The 25,000-nt window shown below is 47.8% G+C and overlaps 2 protein-coding genes across 5 annotated transcripts in view; one reads left to right on the top strand and one right to left on the bottom strand.

The window, feature by feature from the left end:
- The window catches only part of LOC115555339 (sex comb on midleg-like protein 2), a 16,144-nt gene extending 10,926 nt beyond the window's left edge, over nt 1–5,218 (bottom strand). For 2 of the 3 annotated variants that reach the window (XM_030372151.1, XM_030372153.1), the window contains exons 1-5: nt 5,067–5,218; nt 3,707–3,812; nt 3,221–3,321; nt 2,273–2,329; nt 1,121–1,191 (exon numbers count right to left, since the gene is read on the bottom strand). In XM_030372151.1, the coding sequence (XP_030228011.1) occupies nt 1,121–1,191; nt 2,273–2,329; nt 3,221–3,242 (150 nt within the window). In that variant the 5' untranslated portion in view covers nt 3,243–3,321; nt 3,707–3,812; nt 5,067–5,218. Of the gene's footprint in view, nt 1–1,120; nt 1,192–2,272; nt 2,330–3,220; nt 3,322–3,706; nt 3,813–5,007 lie in introns of all 3 variants that reach the window. The other variant, XM_030372152.1, reaches the window with a different exon arrangement.
- Nucleotides 5,219–9,417: 4,199 nt separating this feature from the next.
- The window catches only part of LOC115555336 (cyclin-dependent kinase-like 5), a 27,776-nt gene continuing 12,193 nt past the window's right edge, over nt 9,418–25,000 (top strand). For both annotated transcript variants that reach the window (XM_030372148.1, XM_030372147.1), the window contains exons 1-6: nt 9,418–9,594; nt 10,684–10,718; nt 20,428–20,473; nt 20,707–20,843; nt 23,246–23,366; nt 24,813–24,872. In XM_030372148.1, coding sequence (XP_030228008.1) covers nt 9,531–9,594; nt 10,684–10,718; nt 20,428–20,473; nt 20,707–20,843; nt 23,246–23,366; nt 24,813–24,872 — 463 coding nt within the window. In that variant the 5' untranslated portion in view covers nt 9,418–9,530. The remainder of the gene's footprint in view (nt 9,595–10,683; nt 10,719–20,427; nt 20,474–20,706; nt 20,844–23,245; nt 23,367–24,812; nt 24,873–25,000) is intronic.

Raw genomic sequence — 25,000 nt, 5'->3', positions numbered from 1 at the left:
CTTAATGACCTGTCTCTGTACTGTCTAACCCCTACCTGCTCCTTAATGACCTGTCTCTGTACTGTCTAACCCCTACCTGCTCCTTAATGACCTGTCTCTGTACCGTCTAACCCCTACCTGCTCATTAATGACCTGTCTCTGTACCGTCTAACCCCTACCTGCTCCTTAATGACCTGTCTCTGTACCGTCTAACCCCTACCTGCTCCTTAATGACCTGTCTCTGTACCGTCTAACCCCTACCTGCTCCTTAATGACCTGTCTCTGTACCGTCTAACCCCTACCCGCTCCTTAATGACCTGTCTCTGTACCGTCTAACCCCTACCCCCTCCTTAATGACCTGTCTCTTTACTGTCTAACCCCTACCCGCTCCTTAATGACCTGTCTCTGTACTGTCTAACCCCTACCCCCTCCTTAATGACCTGTCTCTGTACTTTCTAACCTGTAGTGTAGTGCACCTGTAGTGAACAGCTGTAGTGGAGGCCTGTAGTGAAGGCCTGTAATGAAGGCCTGTAATGAAGGCCTGTAGTGAAGGCCTGTAGTGAAGGTCTGTAGTGAAGGCCTGTAGTGAACAGCTGTAGTGAAGGCCTGTAGTGAAGGCCTGTGGTGAAGGCCTGTGGTGAAGGCCTGTAGTGAAGGCCTGTAGTGAAGGCCTGTAGTGAAGGCCTGTAGTGAAGGCCTGTAGTGAAGGCCTGTAGTGAAGGCCTGTAGTGAAGGCCTGTAGTGAAGGCCTGTAGTGAAGGCCTGTAATGAAGGCCTGTAGTGAAGGCCTGTAGTGAAGGCCTGTAGTGAAGGCCTGTAGTGAACAGCTGTAGTGAAGGCCTGTAGTGAAGGCCTGTAGTGAAGGCCTGTGGTGAAGGCCTGTGGTGAAGGCCTGTGGTGAACAGCTGTAGTGGAGGCCTGTAGTGAAGGCCTGTAGTGAAGGCCTGTAGTGAAGGCCTGTAGTGAAGGCCTGTAGTGAAGGCCTGTAGTGAAGGCCTGTAGTGAAGGCCTGTAGTGAAGGCCTGTAGTGAGGCCTGTAGTGAACAGCTGTAGTGAAGGCCTGTAGTGAAGGCCTGTAGTGAAGGCTTGTAGTGAAGGCCTGTAGTGAAGGCCTGTAGTGAAGGCCTGTATTTCTGCATACCTGGCGGAAGAAGCTTGGAGGAGCTGGAGTGGATGATGTTTCTTTCAAGTACTGCTCCCAGCTGAAGGTATCTGAAGAAAGAGAGGACACCATGAAGCACCTCAACCAACCAGGAGAGGACACCATGAAGCACCTCAACCAACCAAGAGAGGACACCATGAAGCACCTCAACCAACCAGGAGAGGACACCATGAAGCATCTCATCCAACCAGGAGAGGACACCATGAAGCACCTCAACCAACCAAGAGAGGACACCATGAAGCACCTCAACCAACCAGGAGAGGACACTATGAAGCATCTCATCCAACCAGGAGAGGACACCATGAAGCATCTCAAGCAACCAGGAGAGGACACCATGAAGCACCTCAACCAACCAGGAGAGGACACCATGAAGCATCTCAACCAACCAGGAGAGGACACCATGAAGCATCTCAACCAACCAGGAGAGGACACCATGAAGCATCTCAACCAACCAGGAGAGGACACCATGAAGCATCTCATCCAACCAGGAGAGGACACCATGAAGCATCTCAACCAACCAGGAGAGGATCTCAACCAACCAGGAGAGGACACCATGAAGCATCTCAACCAACCAGGAGAGGACACCATGAAACATCTCAACCAACCAGGAGAGGACACCATGAAGCATCTCAACCAACCAGGAGAGGACACCATGAAGCATATCAACCAACCAGGAGAGGACACCATGAAGCATCTCAACCAACCAGGAGACAGAGTCCTGAAACATCTCAACCAACCAGGAGACAGAGTCCTGAAACATGTCAACCAACCAGGAGACAGAGTCCTGAAACATCTCAACCAACCAGGAGACGGAGACCTGAAACATCTCAACCAACCAGGAGACTGAGACCTGAAACATCTCAACTAACCAGGAGACTGAGACCTGAAACATCTCAACCAACCATGTGGGTGTTGGATGATTGAGGACCTAGAAAATGGATGGTGTTTGAGGACCTAGAAGATGGATGGTGTTTGAGGACCTAGAAGATGGATGGTGTTTGAGGACCTAGAATATGGATGGTGTTTGAGGACCTAGAAGATGGATGGTGTTTGAGGACCTAGAGTACGGATGGTGTTTGGGAGTATGATCTACTATGTCCCCATAGTAGATCATCCATGGTGCAGAACAACCTTTAGTGGCTGCAGGGTTTGGCCTCCCCATCTTGTCCTTCGCAGCTTCTTTTTGGTCTGAAACGTAAATGAAGAGAGTTATTAATATAACATGGATTATAACATAATGTGATACGCAATGACCCAGTGGAATTGGTCATCTATTTCCACATATCCAGTAAGATTTCACCTCAGAGTCATTTGTGCTCAATTTAATTATTCAAACTGTATTTCACGTTGAAGATGTTGTCGTAACTTACAGCAACCAACTTTACAATACAAATCATTTAAGCTTTACGTTTCACTTTAGACTAAATGATTGGGATTCCATGACCGTAGTTCGAGATGAAATCACACAGACATTCCTGAACTGTCACATGTCCAAGATCAATCATCCACAAGCTCTAGAAGTTAAAAGCTGCTGTCCAATCCTCCTCACCGCACTTCTTGTCAAGACTTGAAAACACAAGAACCAAAGCTAGCCTCAGAGACGGATCACAATCTCGTCTGACGCCGGATCCTCTGATAAACTGAACTGCCAGTAAGTCTCCAACATGTTCTCATCAGAGGACGCACAGCTTGAAACATGCGGGTGATGGATGATGCATGGGCCCAGCGTTAAATCAAAGTGAATTCCCCTGGAGGAGCTAAGCGACATACATATTGGATGTTGTTCGTCCTGCCACTTAAAAATAGAACTTAGCATGGTGCAGCCACTTTTCCTAGCTCTCTCTGTTGTGTACGGGCAATGGGTTAACCTAGTGATAGTTAGTGCTTGGCACTTGGTCCTATGAACATCCTTACTGTACTGACAGCGATATATTGTGGTTTATCTTTCTTGTGACGAATGTCCTTATTGTAAGTCGCTGTGGGTCAAAGCGTCGGCTAAGCGCCCGCAGTGTGGATGTGAATGTAAGCCTGGCTGATTCATGCGGTGCTGCTGGGCCTTCGGGGGGCCGGCCTGCTCACCCTTCAGCGATGGTTTGCCCATGGCGGCGGGCCCCAGGGGTTCGTCCGTCAGGGGGACAGACTGTCGCAGGCCAGGGCTCTACGAGAGGATACCTGCTGACCTGGAAGGAGGACGAGAGAGCCCATGAAGGAATGACCCGTGACCTAGAGGTCTAGCGGTTCACATCATACACAACCCCTTAGTATTAAAGCCCTGTGTGAATCAGTGCTTCTCTCTCTATTTACATCCATCCATCACTCCATCCCTGCATCCATCCACCTATCATTCAACCCGTCTATTCTTCCATCCACCCGTCATTCAACCCATCCATCCGTCTCTCCGTCCAACTCTAACATAGCAACATGATAGTATTACTGGCCATTGGCCGTCAGCGTGGGATGTTTAAACAGGAACATTTTATGACAATCCTTTATTGCGGCGGTCATTTGATGCTACGTCCCAATGTACCAGCCCCGTCACATACGGTGAACGTTCCTCTGACTCACCTGCCCGCCCTCCACCTGAATGGCTCCTTTGTGTACGCTGGACCAAGGTGCTCCCACACTGGCGTCTTCAGTGGATTAATTTCATCTGCTCTCAGTCCATCTTTTTCTGCATTTCGGGCCAATCGAACAACACAGTCCACAGACACACATTTAGTTAGTCTCAAAACCAAGACCATGTCACTTCATTAACGTTAACGGTATAGTGTATGACGACATGAATGTAGTGAGTGAACGAAATGCTGAATGTATTTCTTTTTTATTTATTTACTATTTATTATGTTACTTTTATTTTTTTAAATGAGACCAGTACATGAGTGCACTGAATTTCGTTGTACTCCTGACAAATACATATATCTTATCTTATCTTATTAGGGCTTAAACTTTAAAGCATTCATTCATCAACTAGTCTTCACATGAAACAAACAATACAGAGCTCATACAGCCTGTACAAAGGGGTGTGTGTGTGTGTGTGTGTGTGTGTGTGTGTGTGTGTGTGTGTGTGTGTGTGTGTGTGTGTGTGTGTGTGTGTGTGTGTGTGTGTGTGTGTGTGTGTGGGCTGATTAGTTATAGGGAAATCCCATTGCAAAGTCTATTCCTCTTCCTCCATTGCTGATTAGGTTGTTTAAGTTACAGATATTGAGGTAGTATGTCACTGAATGGCGGATTTTAAAAATAGAAAAAAAAATATATATATATGTTTACAAGCTTGGGCAGTGAAACTAAGGAAAGTTAATATTGTCAATTAATTTGAAAACCACCATATTTACTGGGATTAAATGTGTGTTGAATCCTAATAAAATAAAAAGTTATTCGCCAGTTAATTTATTGAAATTGAATTTGGTTTCACATTCAAAAAGACACATCTTTTTCATTTCCACTTTTGTTTCTAAGAATATACACAAAAATAAAAAAGACACAAATAGATTCGGCTGATAACTTTTTTAGAGGACTTTTTATGTCGTGTTGTTTTATCACGCAAATAAACCACGATCACCCTCGCACTTGAACGTCTCATTACTAGCTCTCATCACAGAACCTGTGGTTTGTTTATAGTAATATGAGTTAGTTTATTACACACTGAGGTGTTCATAACAGACTTGGCTGAAAAGCTGACTTAAAGCTAATACTAGCTAGTTAGCATCAGCCAAGAGTTAGCACTCTGGCCAATAGCCCCTGGCTAATAACTAGCTAGCGTTAGCTTTCATGTTAGCGCCTCAGAAGACTTACTAGAAGCACATAAACAACCGTCGTGTCGTATTTAACTGTCACACACTGTCTCAAGATGTATCGCTTCGACTTACGAATGTTCGTATTTTCCCCGAAAGTTCGTAGGCGCACGAAAAATCGTTAAATAACTCACGTCTCGCGCTCTTCTTCGTCCTCGTATGTGTGTATGTATGTGTGTATCATAGACTGTAGGTACAGGAAAATATGATGGTACGTTCACGTCATGTGGGATATGAAACATGGTGTGCGTGGGTGTGTGTGTGTGTGTGTGTGTGTGTGTGTGTGTGTGTGTGTGTGTGTGTGTGTGTGTGTGTGTGTGTGTGTGTGTCTTGTGTGTTTGTTGTGTGTGTTTATATGTCTATATAATAGCTCATTAAAAAGAATGACTTATGTGTGACTATAAATAACTATCTTTGGTTTTAAAAGTATAAATAATATTATAATATTATTTATTATTATTATCTTGCTTGTCGACATTTTGTTTTCTTGATTCTTTGGGGAGTGTTTTAAGCCTTCTGGTAGATGGATGGGAAAAGACCACAATAATAAATATGAAAAAAGTTTATATTATGCGGTCACTACCAATGGGACAGTATTCTACTATTTACAGATTCTGATGAGGTATAAAACATAGCCTATAGGCAACACTATGAAGCTATGTTTAAGCTTTTCAACATATTGATATGTTGATTGAAAATAATTTACATGCATGTATTTTGTTTAAAGATAACTATGTATTCAGAAAACATTGAATTGAATTGAATTGAATTGAATTGAATTGAATTGAAACGCCCTTAACCATCCCATCAAAAACATTTCAACTCAATTAATTATCGGATGTTTAAATCCCTATAGGGTTTTAAACATCTCTGAACCCTGTCGTCCAGTGCTTGCACATGTTATTCATAAAAATGATTTATTAATTATATAAAATAATCATACAAATAATAGAATATATAATTATTAATTATAATATATAGCATATAATTATTAATTATAATAAATTATTATCATTATTATATATTATAATATGAACAGTTTATTATTGCCATGGATTGGTTTGTACAACAGGTGGCGCCAGATCCAAGCAGAAGAATGAGGACAAAGTTTATCTAAAGGAAAAGATCACCTTTTAACAGCTAAACTATTTTATAGTTGACTTTCACATAAATGTACATATACATGTATATTATAATATATATGTAATAATTTAATAATAATAATATAATAATAATAATAATAACGATAATAATAATAATAATAATAATAATAACATTATTATTATAATAATAATAATAATAATAACATTATTATTATATGAATCTATTCTATTCTATGATTATACATATTATAGTAATATTATAATATAGAAATTCCATACAGATATTATAGTATATATTCATATAAATATATCTTTCCCACGTCCTACAGACGTTGGCTTGTTGCAAGGAGTCGTTGCAAAGTTTGATGATGTTAAGCTTTAAGATTAAACAACACCCTACATCCCTCCTGTCATTTCCTTTTCTAAAACATCATAAACGAAGCATACCTAAGGGATAATTTTATGCTATTGACAGATTCAAATGATAAACCACAGCCTATATGCAACAATTTGTTCTTTTTAGATCATAAGAAATCGGAGTATATTTAATTTAAACTTCTCAACATATTGACACAGGTTGATTGAATGATAATTTACATTCATTGACATGTATATTGCAGTGACATTTACATGAGGGTGGCTGTGAACTTCTTAAATTATGTAATTTACAAAACGGCCACAATCGTGTCACAACACTCATGCAGCAAACTGGGATCCCTGGTTTCCCTCCTCCCTTCCCATTGGCTCACTAAGAGAGGGCGTTCCCATTACGCACCTGTAATGACACAACATTGGACGCCCGGCACGTCAATCAAAGCCCCCGTTGCCAGGCGCCGTGCCTGCAGCGGGGTTCGGTTACTGCGCGTCTCAGTGCGCAGCGCAGCAGATCTGCACTGGTGGGTGGAGACGGAGACGCATCTTCTCCTGCACAACAGTAAGTGAGTGTGTGTGTTTTTCTCTGTGCATAACAACGGACTGCTGTCCACCTGACGGCGCGCCACAGTGGGGGCTATGGTGACTGTTGGGATCAGGATGTTTAATGCAAGGTAATTAAACATCCTGAGGGTTTCGGGGTGGTTGTTTGGTGTTATGTGCGGTTTTACGCCTTCAGATAGACCCGTTGGCTCTGTGTTGGCTGTCTTGAAACTAGTTCAGCAGCTCAGAGGCCGGACTACCTGTGTGGATGTACAGAGCTGTGGTCGTTAGAAGGAAAGCATGACTTGATGTGTTTTGTTTATTGGCTTGTTTTTATCCTCTGCTTTGGACATGCGTGCAGCTGCAATGTGGAGGCAGCTTGTGTGCGCATGTACACACACACGCACACACACACACACACACACACACACACACACACACACACACACACACACACACACACACACACACACACACACACACACACACACACACGCACAAACACACCTTCGTTTGCAAACACCTTCGAGTGTCATGTCAACAATGAAGAATTTAGAAATTCACACACACACACACACATGTGCGCGTGTGTGTGTGTGTGTGTGTGTGTGTGTGTGTGTGTGTGTGTGTGTGTGTGTGTGTGTGTGTGTGTGTGTGTGTGTGTGTGCGTGCGTGCGTGCGTGCGTGCGTGCGTGTGACCAAAAGCAACAGGGTTACATTATTCGGTCAATAATCCTTAAACATGTTCCACACAGAGACTTTCGGAGTTCGTTTTTTCATAAACACACTTACATAATTCCTCCTCTCAGGCAGCTTATGGGGCCGACTCAGGAAACATACATCTGAGTGGGAATGAGTCACTCTGCTCATAAAGACATAATGTATTATCCATAGCTGTGTCCAATTAAAACAAAAAAAAAACTCACTATCCAACAGGCAGTTCAAAGGGAACATACTGGAAGTAGATAAGGGCAGTGTTAAGGCAGTGTTGGCATGGTTACTGTTTGAAGCACAACACAGCATTCTTGTTTGGATTATGTTAGCTTTACCTTCGGCATGCTAAAGGTTGCCCTGAGTGGCGACAGAGACCAGTGGAGGTGAGAGGTCAGCGATAGGGGTTAACCAGTTAACCGGCCAGCACCCCATCACCGATTTAAAATGTTTTGCTTGAATGTCAATTACAGCACCCATGGCACTCCTCCATTTCCTCTTTGCTAATTAAGGGACTTCTCTCTTGCCCTCTGGGGGGCAAGCGCCAGGGGGGGGGGGGTCATAAACACGGGGCCTGTTAAGCCCTCTGAGACTGTACCGGTGATTAAGGGCTACACAGATACAACTGAATTTAAATTGAATTGATCAGAAAGGTAGCAGTCAGCAACAGGCTGGAGCTGCTACCCCCCCCCCCCCCCCCCCCCGCCCCGGTGCCCACAGAGAGGTGAACGGAGTACGGAGGCCTTGGTGTGAGCGTCGTCAGCACAGCTTCCAGCGTCACGCGTGGGTTAATCCAATGTCTCGGTATTCATGTGTTCATACCCTTGTTTTGCCTCTAAAGGTCTCGCATCACAAGTACCAGATCAGGTGTGCGTGGTGGTTATGAGTCGTTTATTCCTGTGTTATGTACTGTAGTAGTATCTTATTAAGGTACTCGTTATAGTAGTATTGGCTTGGACAGTGCCTTCAATCAGCAGTGTTGGCCTACAGCCTGTAATCATTAACGTCCGGAGCTGGCCTTCACCAATAGCCATGAGGTCAGACAACGTGAAACAGGTCATAGGTCACCAACGTGAAGCCGTTCCCACAGCTCGGTTGATGAAAGCCTTCAGCCTGACCCCCCACCCTGACCCTTACCCCCCATCCAGACCCCCTCACCTTGACCCCTCACCCTGACCCCTGACCCCTCACCCCGCTAACCCTGTGGTGTTTGGTGCAGGACGGACCGGGACGCCACCATGGGCCCCGTGAGGAGGTCTTCAGGGAGCCGGCCCCTCCCCGGACCACGCCACTGGGCCGTCCACGCCGCCTTCTAGCCGGGACATACACCTCCTCCTGCTCCTCCTCCACCTCCTCCACCTCCTCCTCCACCTCCTCCACCTCCTCCACCTCCTCCTCCACCTCCTCCACCTCCTCCGCATCACTGGGACCTCTTTGACCTCTTCTGGCACCTTCTACATCTAACTCCTCCACCCCCTCCTCCACCTCTACAGCTCACTCCTCTCCCCCCCTCCTCCTCCTCCACCTCCACCCCTAACCCCTCCCCCCCGTCCTCCTCCTCCTCCTCCTCCTCCTCCTCCACCTCTACACCTCACTCCTCTCCCCCCCTCCTCCTCCTCCACCTCCACCCCTAACCCCTCCCCCCCCCTCCTCCTCCTCCTCCTCCACCTCACTCCTTTCCCCCACCTCCCCCTCCCCCACCTCCCCGTCCTCCTCCTCCACCTCCCCCTCCCCCTCCTCTCCCTCCTCCTCCTCCTCCTCCTCCTCCTCCTCCTCCCCCTCCCCCTCCCCCTCCACCTCCACTCCTCACTCCTCTCCCCCACCTCCCCCTCCTCCTTCTCCTCCTCCTGCCCGACGTCTTTTAGTTTCATGAAGTTCCCCGCCATCGGTGATGTGATGAATAAGTTTGAAGTCCTTGGGATCGTAGGTGAAGGTGAGCCATCCTTCCTCTTCCTCGTGACTTCCTCTTCCTCGCATAACGAGGTCATTCACCGCTGTGAGTGTTTGCTGGTAACCGAGCAATATCTGCACCTTCAAAATTAGACCTCAGAAAAACTACAATACTATATACATCGGGAGATAGTGTGTGACAGTTAAATGCGCCCAATGATTTCTTATGGGCTTTTAGAAGCTTTCTGCGACGCTAACATCAAAGCTAATGCTAGCTATGTATTAGCCAGGGGATAGTGGCCAGAGTGATAGCTCTGGCCACTATCAACTAGCCAGCATTAGCTTTAACAGCTAGCGTTAGCTTTAACTCTTTAAATAAATCACAGGTTGATATATATCTCTATACATATACTAAATATATCTATATATAAATACATATGCTCTGCTCATCAGTATAGACCTGTGGTCATTTGGCTGCAGCAGCGATGTGAAGCCCACTCAGTAATTACAGTCTCCGGTCGCAGCCTGTTGAGGAGCACCTCAGTGAACAGCAGCGCGCTCAGAGGGGCGGACGGTCAGAGCTCAACCAGGTCAGCAGATCATTGGTGACCGCCTAACGATCTGCTTAGACCCGCCCCCTCACCCTCAACGACCCGTCGCTTCTCTCTCCTTTCATTGGTCCAATGAAAGGATTGGTCTAATGAAAGGAGATGTCCAGGTCAGGTGGCAGTGGATGGGTTGTTGTTGTTAATGTCCAGTCTAGGTCAGTGGTTCTCAGATGGGGATACCTGTACCCCTAGGGTTACTGCCGGAGTACTGCCGGGGGTCCTCATAAATAAAAAATGAAAAAAAAAAAAAAAACTATAATTTTCTTTTCACCCTGAGCAAGTTTGAATTCTTAAAGCTAGACAATAGAAAACCGAGACAATGGACAAGTGGTTGAAATGTAAATCTGAAAACATGGAGAAAGAAGAATCTGAAAAAGGAGGCGCATCCAGAAACACCAAAATGTGCCGGTGAAGGGGGTACTGGGAACCACCGGTCTAGAGTACACGTACATCAGGGTGTGTACCTGTACAAGGGATGAGTCTGTATCTGTGATGAGTCTAACGTCTGGTGTTGTGTGTTCCAGGAGCCTATGGGGTGGTCCTGAAGTGCAGACACAAGGTACGTGTGCTCAGTTATGTTTCATATTCCTGTTCCTCGCCGCTGTGCTCTCCGGCAGCTGGTGGGGGGGTGCGGTGGTGGCGGGGAGGGGGGGGGGGGGGGGTAGGGGTCAGGGGTCATCTAGCTCTAGGAGGCCTAGAGGTAGGTAGGGGTCAGGGGTCATCTGCAGGAGGTCTACAGGTAGGCGGTGGACTCTTTGGGATCGAGCCCCTAACCTTTAAGCTAGGAGTCAAACGTTTCCCACCATCCCTAACGATCCCAGAGGAGTTTCTCTCTATATATATAGAGGATATACATACATTACATCGAGGGCATTTAGCAGACTCTTTTATCCAGAGCGACTCCCTCTCATGCACACGTCCACCCCCCGGCGGTGGAGTCAGCCACGCAGGGCGACAGCCAGCTCGTCAGGAGCAGTCAGAGCGAGGTGCCTTGCTCAAGGACACCGCGCCTCAGCCGCTGGGTGCAGGGGTTCAAACTAGCGACCCGCTAGGCCGACCCGTACCCCTATATATATATATCTATCCTTCATTTGTGTGTGTGCGTGCCCTGCTGGGGTGCGTGTGGATCGCTCGGTGGATGGAGTGCTATTTATACATGTCACTGGGATGTGGTTGCAACCTGTTCATTAAACTAGTTAATAGCACATTTAGAGGATGTTAATTAACCCACGAGGGCCAGAATAGAGTCTGAGAATGAACCGAATGATAGAGAAACACACACACACACATAGAGGTACACACTCACACCCACCCACACACACACACACACACACTCAAAAACATAGTGGCATACGCACAAACATACACGAACGCACACACACAAACACGCGCACGCACGCACACATACACACACACATACTCACTCAAAAACAAAGTGGCACGCACACAAACAAACGCCACCACACAAACACACAAGCACACACTCACGCACACAGAGGTGGGAGGAAGAGGCAGCTGTGCAGTTTTAAACAAAGGGCGGTTGGCAGCAAAAAGACCTCTAATCACCCTGCCCACCACACACACACACACACACACACACACACACACACACACACACACACACACACACACACGTCACATATGCACTTGAAGATGAAAATAGTCCTGACCTTCAAGAATCAACCATTCTTGCAGTACTCTATACCTGTCTATCTATCACCACTCTAAACTGTCTATCACCACTCTACACTGTCTATCACCACTCTACACTGTCTATCACCGCTCTACACTGTCTATTACCGCTCTACACTGTCTATCACCGCTCTACACTGTCTATCAACCCCTCTACACTGTCTATCACCGCTCTACACTGTCTATTACCACTCTACACTGTCTATTACCACTCTACACTGTCTATCACTGCTCTACACTGTCTATCACCACCCTACACTGTCTATCACCGCTCTACACTGTCTATCACCGCTCTACACTGTCTATCACTGCTCTGCACTGTCTATCACCGCTTTACACTGTCTATCACCACTCTACACTGTCTATCACCGCCCTACACTGTCTATCACCGCCCTACACTGTCTATCACCACTCTACACTGTCTATCACCACTCTACACTGTCTATCAGAGATAGGGCCTTCAGTGTTGCCGCCCCACGCCTGTGGAATGCCCTCCCTGACACCTTGAGGGCACCACAATCCACTGATTGTTTTAAAAAAGGTCTTAAAACATTTCTTTTTAAAAAAACCTTTGGCTCGCACTCTTAGATGTTTTTAAAACCCCCTTTTTATTTTTATTTTTGTTTTTAACCTGTAGCCCTTTGAGATCTTCGGATGAAAAGGGCACTATAAATTAAATTTATTATTATTATTATTATTATTATCACTGCTCTTTAGATCTATCAGTGCTCTACATTCACTATCTATCACTACACATAACCATCTATCCCCAATCTACTCATCTCTATAGTGGTCTGTCTCTGACAGTCTCCGCTGTTACCTCACTTGCTGGTCCCTACTGGTCTATTATCTACTGGTCTCTACTGGTCTATTATCTACTGGTCTCTACTGGTCTATTATCTACTGGTCCCTACTGGTCTATTATCTACTGGTCCCTACTGGTCTATTATCTACTGGTCTCTCCTGGTCTATTATCAACTGGTCTATTATCTACTGGTCTCTACTGGTCTATTATCTACTGGTCCCTACTGGTCTATTATCTTCTGGTCTCTCCTGGTCTATTATCAACTGGTCTATTATCTACTGGTCTCTACTGGTCTATTATCTACTGGTCCCTACTGGTCTATTATCTACTGGTCCCTACTGGTCTATTATCTACTGGTCTATTATCAACTGGTCTATTATCTACTGGTCCCTACTGGTCTATTATCTACTGGTCCCTACTGGTCTATTATCTACTGGTCTCTAATCAACTCTCCTCTCATCTGGTCTCTACTCTAGGTCTCTACTCTAGGTCTCTACTCTAGGTCTCTAGGTCTCTACTCTAGGTCTCTACTCTAGGTCTCTACTTTAGGTCTCTACTCTAGGTCTCTACTCTAGGTATCTAGTCTAGGTCTCTGCTCTAGGTCTCTACTCTAGGTCTCTGCTCTAGGTCTCTACTCTAGGTCTCTGCTCTAGGTCTCTAGGTCTCTACTCCAGGTCTCTACTCTAGGTCTCTGCTCTAGGCCTCTAGGTCTCTGCTCTAGGTCTCTGCTCTAGGTCTCTACTCTAGGTCTCTAGGTCTCTACTCTAGGTCTCTGCTCTAGGCCTCTAGGTCTCTGCTCTAGGCCTGTCATGCGGTCGTCATCTCAGAGCCATAATCCCGGCTCTCAGTGCAGCCCGGGTCACAACACAGGGAGAGGCACGGAGGTTGTGACTAGCCAACCGCTAGCAAGAGACGCTAATGTTATGCTTCACGCCGCCGCCGCGCATCCAGCAATTAGCAGAGAGATGACACTCTGACGACGCCAGCGCCACAATTAGCTCCTCCAAATGAAACGCTAAATAAAAACCCACGGCACGAGACGCTCTGTTCTGCGTTCTCTGTTCTCTCTTCTCTGTTCTGCGTTCTCTGTTCTCTGTTCTCTGTCTGTGAGCGACATTGTGGTCAGCATGGCTGATGGAGACTGGGAACTCTGGGAGGGGTTGACCCTGTCCTGTCAGAGTTGAACTGCACAACACAGCGTCTTGCCGTGCAGTGAGTCTATCTGGGTGTCTGCAGGACCGTGTTTGACCCTGTCCTGTCACGGTTAAACTGCAGAGTTGAACTACACAACACAGCGTCTTGCCGTGCAGTGAGAGTGTCTTACTGGGTGTCTGCAGGAGCCTACATTCTGCTTGAGAGAGACAAAGCTTTAGTAAGTAGGTCAGCATGCTGGCACAGTCTGGAGCCACAGACCTGGATTGGGTTCCCGCCGGTTCTAGGATATGGGCCTAGATTGACGCTTTTAGGGCTTGGGTTCTAGGTTAGTTGTTTGGGCTAGGGTTAGGGTTCTAAGGCGAGGTACATAGGGCTATTGTTCTGGGCTAGGGTTCTAGGGACAGGGTGCTTGGCTAGGGATATAGACTAGGGCTTGAGACTAAAGGTGTGATCACACTAAAGGCGAAGCGAATTTTCTACTCGTGCTACTTGGGCGAGGTATTGAGCAACTCTGTTTTTGGTGTGACCGCACAGCAAGGTTCAAGGGCTAGCTCTGTCGGTTAGGTTCCAATGCTAAGGTTCTATGTTAAACTACCGCCTGATGGAGGCCTCCATGTAGTGCTGCTGCGTTGGCCGGCTATGCGGTCAAACTGGGTGCAGAGTCGATCGTTATCAGTCAAGGACATTCCCTCTCCCTGCCGCTCGGCCCTGGGTTGAGTGGCAGGGCCGGGGATTGTTTGTTCAGCAGAGAACGGTGGAACCGGCCATGTGAACCATCTAAAACACACAAGGGCTTCAGGTATGTTATCAGAGCTAGATTATTAGAGTGACTACGGGGCGGTCCCCCTGTGCTCCGCAAACACACGTCCTCTGCTCTGGTTTCATGGTTGGATGAAGTGATCACCTCACACCTCTTCATGTGTGCCCTCATTGAACATAGCGTTCAGAATGTGACAGCCTTTAAACGGGGGTATGCGTACCCCTAGGGGTACTTTGGAGTACTGCAGCCCGGGCTGGGGAAAGGAGGGTGTTCAATGGCGGAACCTTTAGTCATCCCAGTAACTGATTGACCCCTATTTAAGTATGGAAACTCACTTCCTTCCTGGACCAATGAAGTGTTTCCTGTCTTTATATCTTTTGTCTGAAATGAATGAATAAATCCATGAATTACCTCTCCTTTACAGCGTGACAAAGCCTTTCTGCAGCGCGTGGTTACAGTAAGGCACTTCAGCGCTGCACTGCTGTGTTTTCCTAATCATTCATTCAGCCTGAATGACAACTCCATTGTCCCCAGTTTGAATGCTACTGTTCTACATCACTTTTATTAGCACAGACTTTCATAACCAGAAAACAGAGAATTTCGATGTTATAATTAGGTAGCTGTCACATTGACGATTTTATCTTGTTTAAGAGAAGTGTCCTACACATCTCTTCCTGTTCGCCTTCAATTGTTGTCTCTTTGTTTTCTATCAATGTTATTACTCTTTAAGGAGCAGGTAGGGGTTAGAGACAGTACAGACAGGTCATTAAGGAGCAGGTAGGGGTTAGATAGTACAGAGAAAGGGTCATTAAGGAACAGGTAGGGGTAAGACAGTACAGAGACAGGTCATTAAGGAACAGGTAGGGGTAAGACAGTAAAGAGACAGGTCATTAAGGAGCAGGTAGGGGTTAGACAGTACAGAGACAGGTCATTAAGGAGCAGGTAGGGGTAAGACAGTACAGAGACAGGTCATTAAGGAGCAGGTAGGGGTTAGACAGTACAGAGACAGGTCATTAAGGAGCAGGTAGGGGTTAGACAGTACAGAGACAGGTCATTAAGGAGCAGGTAGGGGTTAGACAGTACAGAGACAGGTCATTAAGGAGCAGGTAGGGGTAAGACAGTACAGAGACAGGTCATTAAGGAGCAGGTAGGGGTAAGACAGTACAGAGACAGGTCATTAAGGAGCAGGTAGGGGTTAGACAGTACAGAGACAGGTCATTAAGGAGCAGGTAGGGGTTAGACAGTACAGAGACAGGTCATTAAGGAGCAGGTAGGGGTTAGACAGGACAGAGACAGGTCATTAAGGAGCAGGTAGGGGTTAGACAGTACAGAGACAGGTCATTAAGGAGCAGGTAGGGGTTAGACAGTACAGAGACAAGTCATTAAGGAGCAGGTAGGGGTTAGACAGTACAGAGACAGGTCATTAAGGAGCAGGTAGGGGCTAGACAGTACAGAGACAGGTCATTAAGGAGCAGGTAGGGGTAAGACAGTACAGAGAGCGGGTGTTTCGGACCCAGAACTGAAGTCGACTCTGGTGTTTACCTCCTACAGCTATGAAGCTCTCAGACCCTCACTGCTGTAAAAGTCAGCGAAGGGCGGAGAAGAAAGAAGGTTATTAATAAATCTTCCAGACTGAGTGTACAACAGCAGCGCTGTGATAAATGACTACTCCGTCCCGTCAGAGCCGGGCGACCCGATCTATACCAGGGTCGATATCCTGCTTGGTTTCCTTTCTCTCTTTCCTTTTGGCCATAGATCATATTGTTCAGAAAACAAGGGATTGATAAAGGTTGTGGATCCGGCTGTAAACGTCCTGGCCCCATCACACGGGATGAGGGAAGCAGGAAACACGGTCCACTTGTCTCTGTGACTAAAGAGTTGGAGGATGTTAACCTGCTAAACTCTGGGCGTGGGCCGAGTCAACGAGGTGAATCCTTCTTCTCCAACACTAGATGGAGATATGATGGAGGAGGAAGAGGCCTACTGGGTTAGTTATACTGGTTGATACTGAAGTCTGTTCCTACTGGACTATACTAAACTATACTGGACTATGCTAAACTTTACTGAATTAAACTGGACCATAATGGGCTATACTGGATCACTTGGGACTGTACTGAGCCGCACTAGAGCCTAGTAAAGTGCAGTAAAGGTAGTGAAGCGACCCCTTGTTGTTCCGGCCTGATAGAGAGAGAGTCACATCCTCGGCCTCCAGTTCACTGAACCCCCCTGTTCCGTCGGCCTGCAGTACCTCTCCGGTCCTCTGGGGACCAGGCCAGTGGCGTCACACCGTCGGCCTGCAGTACCTCTCCGGTCCTCTGAGGACCAGGCCAGTGGCGTCACACCGTTGGCCTGCAGTACCTCTCCGGTCCTCTAGAGACCAGCACACGGTGGGGCGTCCCAGCTGGCCTGGAGAGGGGGGGTATTTTAAACAGCAGCAGAGCAGAACTGGGACAGTAAATACCTGGCTGTGGTAAGCAGGTCACCTTCAACCCAGTTCCTACCAGCCTCGGATGATCAGATAGGAGGAGGAGGAGGAGGAGGAGGGGGGAGGGGGGAGGAGGAGAAGGAGGGGGAGGAGGAGGGGGAGGAGGAGGAGGAGGGGGAGGAGGAGGAGGAGGAGGAGGGGGAGCGGGGGAGGAGGAGGAGGAGGAGGAGGAGGAGGAGGAGGAGGAGGGGGAGAGGAGGAGGAGGGGGGGAGGAGGAGGATGGGGAGAAGGGGGAGGAGCAGGAGGAGGAGGGGGAGGAGCAGGAGGAGGAGGAGGAGGGGGGGGAGGAGGGGAGGAGGAGGGGGGGGGGAAGAGGAGGAGGGGGAGGAGCAGGAGGAGTAGCAGGAGGGGGAGGAGAAGGAGGAAGAGGCCTGCCTCCCACCACCATGCTCTCCTCCCTTTCCTCCCCTGGTATATACAGGATATTTCTGGATCTTTCTAAAGTCTTGTCATACAGACTGGGCTCAACAGCTTGTCGCTTCCACCGTCTGACTCTCTGTAACTCTGTCTCACTCACTGTCTCTTTGTCCCGTTTATCTCTGTCTGTCTCTCTGTAACTATGTCTCACTCACTGTCTCTTTGTCCCTGTTTATCTCTGTCTGTCTCTCTGTAACTCTGTCTCACTCACTGTCTCTTTGTCTCTGTTTATCTCTGTCTGTCTCTCTGTAGCTCTGTCTCACTCACTGTCTCTTTGTTCCTGTTGATCTGTCTGTCTCTCTGTAACTCTGTCTCACTCACTGTCTCTTTGTCCCTGTTTATCTCTGTCTGTCTCTCTGTAGCTCTGTCTCACTCACTGTCTCTTTGTCCCTGTTTATCTCTGTCTGTCTCTCTGTAACTCTGTCTCACTCACTGTCTCTTTGTTCCTGTTGATCTGTCTGTCTCTCTGTCTCTTTCTCACTCACAGTCTGTTTGTCTCTGTCTGTCTCTCCATCTAAGTCTGCCTGTCTCTGTCTCCTTCTGTCTGTCTCACTCTCTGTCTCCATAGAATGCATCACTCCCTCGGCCTATCTCTGATCTCAATGAGTCTCACTCTCTGTGCCGCTGGTACTAGGTATACACCGCTAACGACATGCTAGCATCACTAGGCTAGCATGCTAGTTTACCGGTGTAAATAAGTAGAACACGAGAGAAGGCGGCCATTGGAGTATTTTTCTTGGATGTTTATAGGCTGGCTCCAAATCAGAAACAAACCAGGAACTGGTTTGTACTGGTTTTGAGGACCATCATGGTTATTGTTACTCGTGATTAAGTTACAAACACCGTGTTAGTGTTACCATGAGTCCGTCTTACCCAACAACACGACCTGCAGACAGAGAGCTGCCGGTGCCCGGCTGAGAGAGGAATGTGGAATGTGGAATTTCCTAATCCTGGAGTCGGAACGCTCCGGAGTCTCCTCTAATGGTTCACTACGGAGGGGTTGTTTTCAAGAGCTGCAGGCTTCTGGTTTCCAGATCATCATATAATAATAATGTGTACTATCAGGACAAGGACATCAAAACAAGACTTCCTGAAGGCATCGCTTCTGGCGTAGACTACCCTCAGACGTCGACTACCCTCAGACGTCGACTACAGTCAGACCTAGACTACCCTCAGACCTAGACTACAGTCAGACCTAGACTACAGTCAGACCTAGACTACAGTCAGACCTAGACTACAGTAAGACCTAGACTACCCTCAGACCTAGACTACAGTCAGACCTAGACTACCCTCAGACCTAGACTACCCTCAGACCTAGACTACAGTCAGACCTAGACTACAGTCAGACATAGACTACAGTCAGACCTAGACTACCGTCAGACCTAGACTACCCTCACACCTAGACTACAGTCAGACATGGACTACAGTCAGACCTAGACTACCCTCAGACCTAGACTACAGTCAGACCTAGACTACCGTCAGACCTAGACTACAGTCAGACCTAGACTACAGTCAGACATAGACTACAGTCAGACCTAGACTACCCTCAGACCTAGACTACCCTCAGACTGAGACTACAGTCAGACCTAGACTACAGTCAGACCTAGACTACCGTCAGACCTAGACTACAGTCAGACCTAGACTACCCTCAGACCTAGACTACAGTCAGACCTAGACTACCGTCAGACTTAGACTACAGTCAGACCTAGACTACAGTCAGACCTTGACTACCGTCAGACCTAGACTACCCTCAGACCGAGACTACCCATTCTACCCCACATCGGCATGGTGCTCGTTCCACCACTGCGCTGCCAAAACAGAGCAGAGTTGTGACTTTGATGATCCAGCTTAGCTTGCTCTTAGCTCTTGGCAGTACAAGGCTTCCAGCTGAGGTAGTTAGGATCTGCTCTGGTAATACTCCCAGTGCTTGTTGTGTTTGATAGCAGGCAAGTCCATGTGGTGTGGGGGTCCGTACGTCAGGAACCATCCCCAGTGAATCATCTACTCAGCTCGGAGATTTCTCCCACAGCTTCCCAGGGCCAACTCCGCACAAGGGAATTCCTTAAAATATCGTGTCACGCAGACCGCCTGCGCAGCAGAGAGGCGCTCGGTTCCGCAGCAGAACGTGTGGTTGGAACGTGACGCAACGAGCGAGTCATAGGGAGATGCAACAAGTGTAGCAGCAAGGCAAATTATGTTAGCTCTGATGTCAGCCATCATGCTACCAACTTTACTTGCAAAGATGTAACCATTATGCAAGCCATTGTGGTAGCCATCATACTAGCCATCATGCTAGTTATCATGCTAGCCATTATACTAGTCCGCATGCTGTCCACCATGCTAGTCCTCATGCTATCCACCATGCTAACCCTCATGCTGTCCACCATGCTAACCCTCGTGCTATCCACCATGCTAACCCTTATGCTATCCACCATGCTAGTCCTAATGCTATCCACCATGCTAACCCTCTTTCTGTCCACCATGCTAACCCTCATGCTATCCACCATGCTAGTCCTCATGCTATCCACCATGCTAACCCTAATGCTATCCACCATGCTAGTCCTCATGCTATCCACCATGCTAACCCTAATGCTGTCCACCATGCTAGCCCTCATGCCAGCCACCATGCTAGCCCCTCACTGCATTGATGAATGTAGGGCAGGGCTGTGCGCCGCGGGGCCTAACTAGGGCAGCTAGAGAAGCAGGCCAGCGATGGCTGCCTCTCCCCAAGTTCTCAGAGATCCTCCGTAGGAAACGTCTCTTCATTGTGAACAAAGCTCGTTGTGTCCGCAACCACTCAGGTCCACCGTGTTGTTAACAGCAGTGATGGTGACAGCATTGATAGCCAAAAGGGTTAGCAGCATTAGCAGTGATCTATACTGAACAAAGCACAACCCCTGACCACTATCGCCGGTGTCTGATTGGCCCTCCTCTGTCTCTCTCTCACATTCAGGAGACCAATGAAATCGTGGCAATTAAGAAGTTCAAGGACAGCGAAGGTAAGCTCATCATCATCATCATAATCATCAATAAACCAATTCACTTATCAACTGATGTGTGATGTAACCTCCTCCTCCATGACCTCCTCCTCCTCTATCACCTCCTCTTCCTCTATGACCTCCTCCTCCTCAATGACCTCCTCCTCCGTGTCTTCCTCCTCCTCCTCTATGACCTCCTCCTCCTCCTCCTCCTCTGTGACCTCCTCCTCCGCCCCCTCTATGACCTCCTCCAGAGAATGAGGAGGTCAAGGAGACCACGCTGCGGGAGCTGAAGATGCTCCGCACACTGAAGCAGGAGAACATCGTGGAGCTGAAGGAGGCGTTCCGCCGCCGGGGGAAGCTCTACCTCGTCTTCGAGTATGTGGAGAAGGTACGTCCACGGCCCCCGCTGCTGCACCGGCTCTCCGACCGTCGAGCGACCATCTCGCTGACCACCTGATGGACCAAACCACACTTACATTACATTCACACTCAGGGCATTGAGCAGACGCTTTTATGCAAAGCGCCTCACAATAAGTTACATCTGTCAGAAGAAAGAAACCTTATATTGCTGTCGGTACAGTAAAGATGTTTATAGAAACAAGTTCTAAGCATTTACAATTGGTAGGTTAGCTCATTCAACGTATACAACAAAGCTAGTACATTAGTCAGAAGAAAAAGTCCAAATAGTACATCTCTGTTGGTACAGTAAGGATAGTCATAGAGCCAGGTGCCAAGCACTAACCATCACTAGGTTAACCCATCCCTGTATACAACAAAGATAGCTAGGATAAGATGCTACACAATGCTAAGTACTGTTTTCAAGTGCCAGTACGTAAAAACAAACAATAACCGTGTAAATTAAGTGCCGTAAATAGGCAAACAAAGTTATATCAGGAACGAGCTGAAGCTAGCATGCAACAAAACTTGACAAACATGAAACAAGCTTACCAAAGATGGTTAGATACGCGCCAACATTAGCCAGATCCAGGTAAAACTGGCCCTGGAGGTAGAGTACGCATTGTGTCCTCCTGTCTGTCTCACTCCTTGTAGTCCATTGTTTACATCACTCTCTCAGCTCCATCTCAATGTGTCTCACTCTCTGTGCCGCTAGTACCAGCTATACACCGCTAACGAGCGTGCTAGGTATGGAGTCAGTTTCCTGCCATAATTCAAACCTGAAAAAAAAAGTTTCAAAGGCTTGTAAGTCTGGGTTTGAAAACTCAACACCTTGTAAAAAAGGTTTTGCAACACTGAAAAAAGAGATTATAACCTGAAAAAAAATAAAACTAAAATTCAAACATCTGTAAACATGATTTTGTGTTCTATTTTATCTTCTTCATCATTTTCAGCAACACATTTTCAAAGTTCAAACAATTTCACCAGCGCATTTGCAGAGTTTCAAATCTGGCACTGTTCTAACGGTGTATTTCATTGTTGCCCGGTTTTGAAACCTTGTAAATGGGATTCTGCAAACAGGTGTTCATACATTGAGAAATACGTTTTGAAAGGTTGAATACTTAGTTTTAAAAACTTGTAAAGGTGTACGTTTACGACATTGCAACGTATTTTTTCAGAACTGACTTTTCAGAGATTTGAGCGCAAGCTTTGAGTCACGTGAATATTGGCAGTGTTCTGACGCCACTCGTTTTGAAACTCCTGACAGTCGAATCTGAAAACGTTCCTGGGGGCGGGACCATTTAGCTCTAAAACTATTGGTTGCTCTCGTCTTACGTACATTCCAATCACATGTGCCGTTCACCGGGCTGTTCGTGATTGACAGTGCTCTGCCGATGACATGAATAACAACGGGTTGATTTCGCGGTTGATTTTGATTTCCATTTTCTGGAACCAGAGTCTCATCTCCATAGGACGCGACTAGCAAGGACGCGTCCTAGCAAGGCTGCAGCCTTCACTTTGGGAAACAGCCATGGTTCCAGAAAATGGAAATCAAAATCAACCGCGAAAGTCACTTGTTATTTGTGTCATCGGCAGAGCACTGTCAATCACGCACAGCCCGGTGAACGGCACATGTGATTGGAATGTACGTCAGCCGAGAGCAACCAATAGGTTTAGAGCTAAATGGTCCGGCCCCCAGGAACGTTTTCAGATTCGACCGTTAGGAGTTTCAAAACGAGTGGCGTCAGAACACTGCCAATATTCACGTGACTCAAAGCTTGCGCCTGTGTGGTCAAATCTCTGAAAAGTCGGTGCTGAAAAGTCAGTTCTGAAAAAATACGTTGTAATTTCGTTAACGTACACCTTTACAAGTTTTTAAAACTAAATATTCAACCTTTCAAAACGTATTTCTCAATGTATGAACACCTGTTTGCAGAATCCCATTTACAAGGTTTCAAAACCGGGCAACAATGAAATACACTGTTAGAACAGTGCCAGATTTGAAACTCTGCAAATGCGCTGGTGAAATTGTTTGAACTTTGAAAATGTGTTGGTGAAAATGATGAAGAAGATAAAATAGAACACAAAATCATGTTTACAGATGTTTGAATTTTAGTTTTATTTTTTTTCAGGTTATAATCTCTTTTTTCAGTGTTGCAAAACCTTTATTACAAGGTGTTGAGTTTTCAAACCCAGACTTACAAGCCTTTGAAACTTTTTTTTTCAGGTTTGAATTATGGCAGGAAACTGACTCCATAGCTAGGCTACCGGTGTTACAAGTAGAACCTGTGAGAAGGCGGCCATTGGGAGTATTTGTACTGGATGTGTATAGGCTGGCTTCAGATCCTGTGCTTTGAGGTTCATCGTACCCCGTTGTGTTGGCTGCTGTTGCAGAACATGCTGGAGCTGCTGGAGGAGCTGCCCAACGGAGTGCCCTCAGAGAAGGTCCGTAGCTACATCTACCAGCTCATCAAGGCCATCCACTGGTGCCACAAGAACGACATCGTCCACAGGGGTAATGACGCCATCACGTGACGTCATCACATGACATCATCACGACATCATGGCGTGACATCATGACGTGACATCATCACATGACATCATCGCCCTCCTTGCCCGTTGGAGGAGGAGGAGTAGGAGGGGGAGTAGAAGTGGAGGAGGACTGGGGCGCGAGTAGTGGAGGGGGAGGGGTAGGAGGGGGAGTAGAAGGGAAGGAGGAGGAAGAGTGTAGTAAAGGAGTGTTTCAGGAAATGCCTGCGTCGAGTACGGACTGAACTGGCAGTGCTGACTTCGTCTTAAGAACAGGCAGCCTACTCTGCCATTTCGTGGACGTTATGCATCCCATAATGTTAACAGGGCTCCCCGTGGACACCACAAATAGCCTGTCCAGGACGTCCGCTACGAGGGCATCCTGCCCTCTGCTGACCCTGCAGAAGAAGTACTCCGTCGGGGGAGCCGTCTCCCCCCTGAGGAGCCAGCGTCCCCCTCCCTCCCCCCGACTCTCACCTTCTCCTCCTCGTCTGCAGCAGACGTCACGCCGCGCTGCTAAAAGCGTCCTCCGCTCTGAAATAGCTCCTCACGCTGAACTGGCCCGTTGGTTAGGCACCGGGAGTCAGCACCTCCTATATGACCGCCTCCTCCTTCATGACCTACACCCACTCCATGACCTGCCCCTCCTCCATGACCTACACCGTCTCCATGACCTGCCCCTCCTCTATGACAGGAGGTCTCGTTCGCTCACAGAACCAATCGATCTCTCCAGGAACAACAAGATCAATCTTGGAGGTTCATTTACATTGAGGGGATTCTGCAATGCCCACACCCATTCATTCACGCTCACCCACCGACGGCAACCAGCTGGTCAGGAGCAGTCGGGGTGAGGCGTCTCGCTCAGGGACACCTCGGCACTCAACTACCAACCTTCCGGTGACCAGCCGACCCGCTCTGCCTCCTGAGCTCCTGCCGCCCCGGCTGTTCTAGCGTTCCGTGCTGGAGCAGCCTAGATCTCCTGCTACGATAGTAGGGCGAGGGAGTGGGCCCCGTGCAGAGCTCTGCTGGCAGGGCGGTGGCGGGCAGATGGCCGTGTGAGCGCCTCTTGGCAGAGACACTGGCCCACACCCAGATCACGCCTGCAGACGGATTACTGTACACCCCGACACGGGGAACCAGAACAGAGGACACTCTCTCCTCCTCTCCATCACTGGCTACCATCGTCCCTTCTCGTAGGAAGAGGAGTGGTTCATGTGTGGTGTTAATCTGTCATGTTTTACAATGACTGACCTCTTTTCTCTCGTGTTTGTGCCCTTCCTCTCCTCTCTCGCTCCACCTCCCTTCTCCATTCCATCCTCATGCTCTCCTCCTCTCTCCCCTCCCCCCTCTTCCTGTCCCTCTCCTTATCTACCTCTCCTCCTCCCCTCCCTCCCTCCCTCCCCTCCTCCCCCCTCCCTCTCCCCTCTCTCAGATATCAAACCGGAGAACCTCCTCATCAGCTCTGAAGACGTCCTCAAACTCTGTGACTTTGGTGAGCACCTCCTCCTCCTCCCTGACCACCGTGGGTCTGACCCCCCCCCAACCCCCCCCCTCAGGGTACGATGGGGGGGCCGTGGGTCTGACACCCCAGCTGGTCAGACCATACCGTCAGGGCCAGAC

This window comes from Gadus morhua, chromosome 12 (genome assembly GCF_902167405.1).
Source record: "Gadus morhua chromosome 12, gadMor3.0, whole genome shotgun sequence".
Taxonomy (NCBI): Eukaryota; Metazoa; Chordata; class Actinopteri; order Gadiformes; family Gadidae; genus Gadus; species Gadus morhua.
Note: the sequence above shows the minus strand (reverse complement) of the source record. Positions and strands in the feature narration are given on the sequence as shown.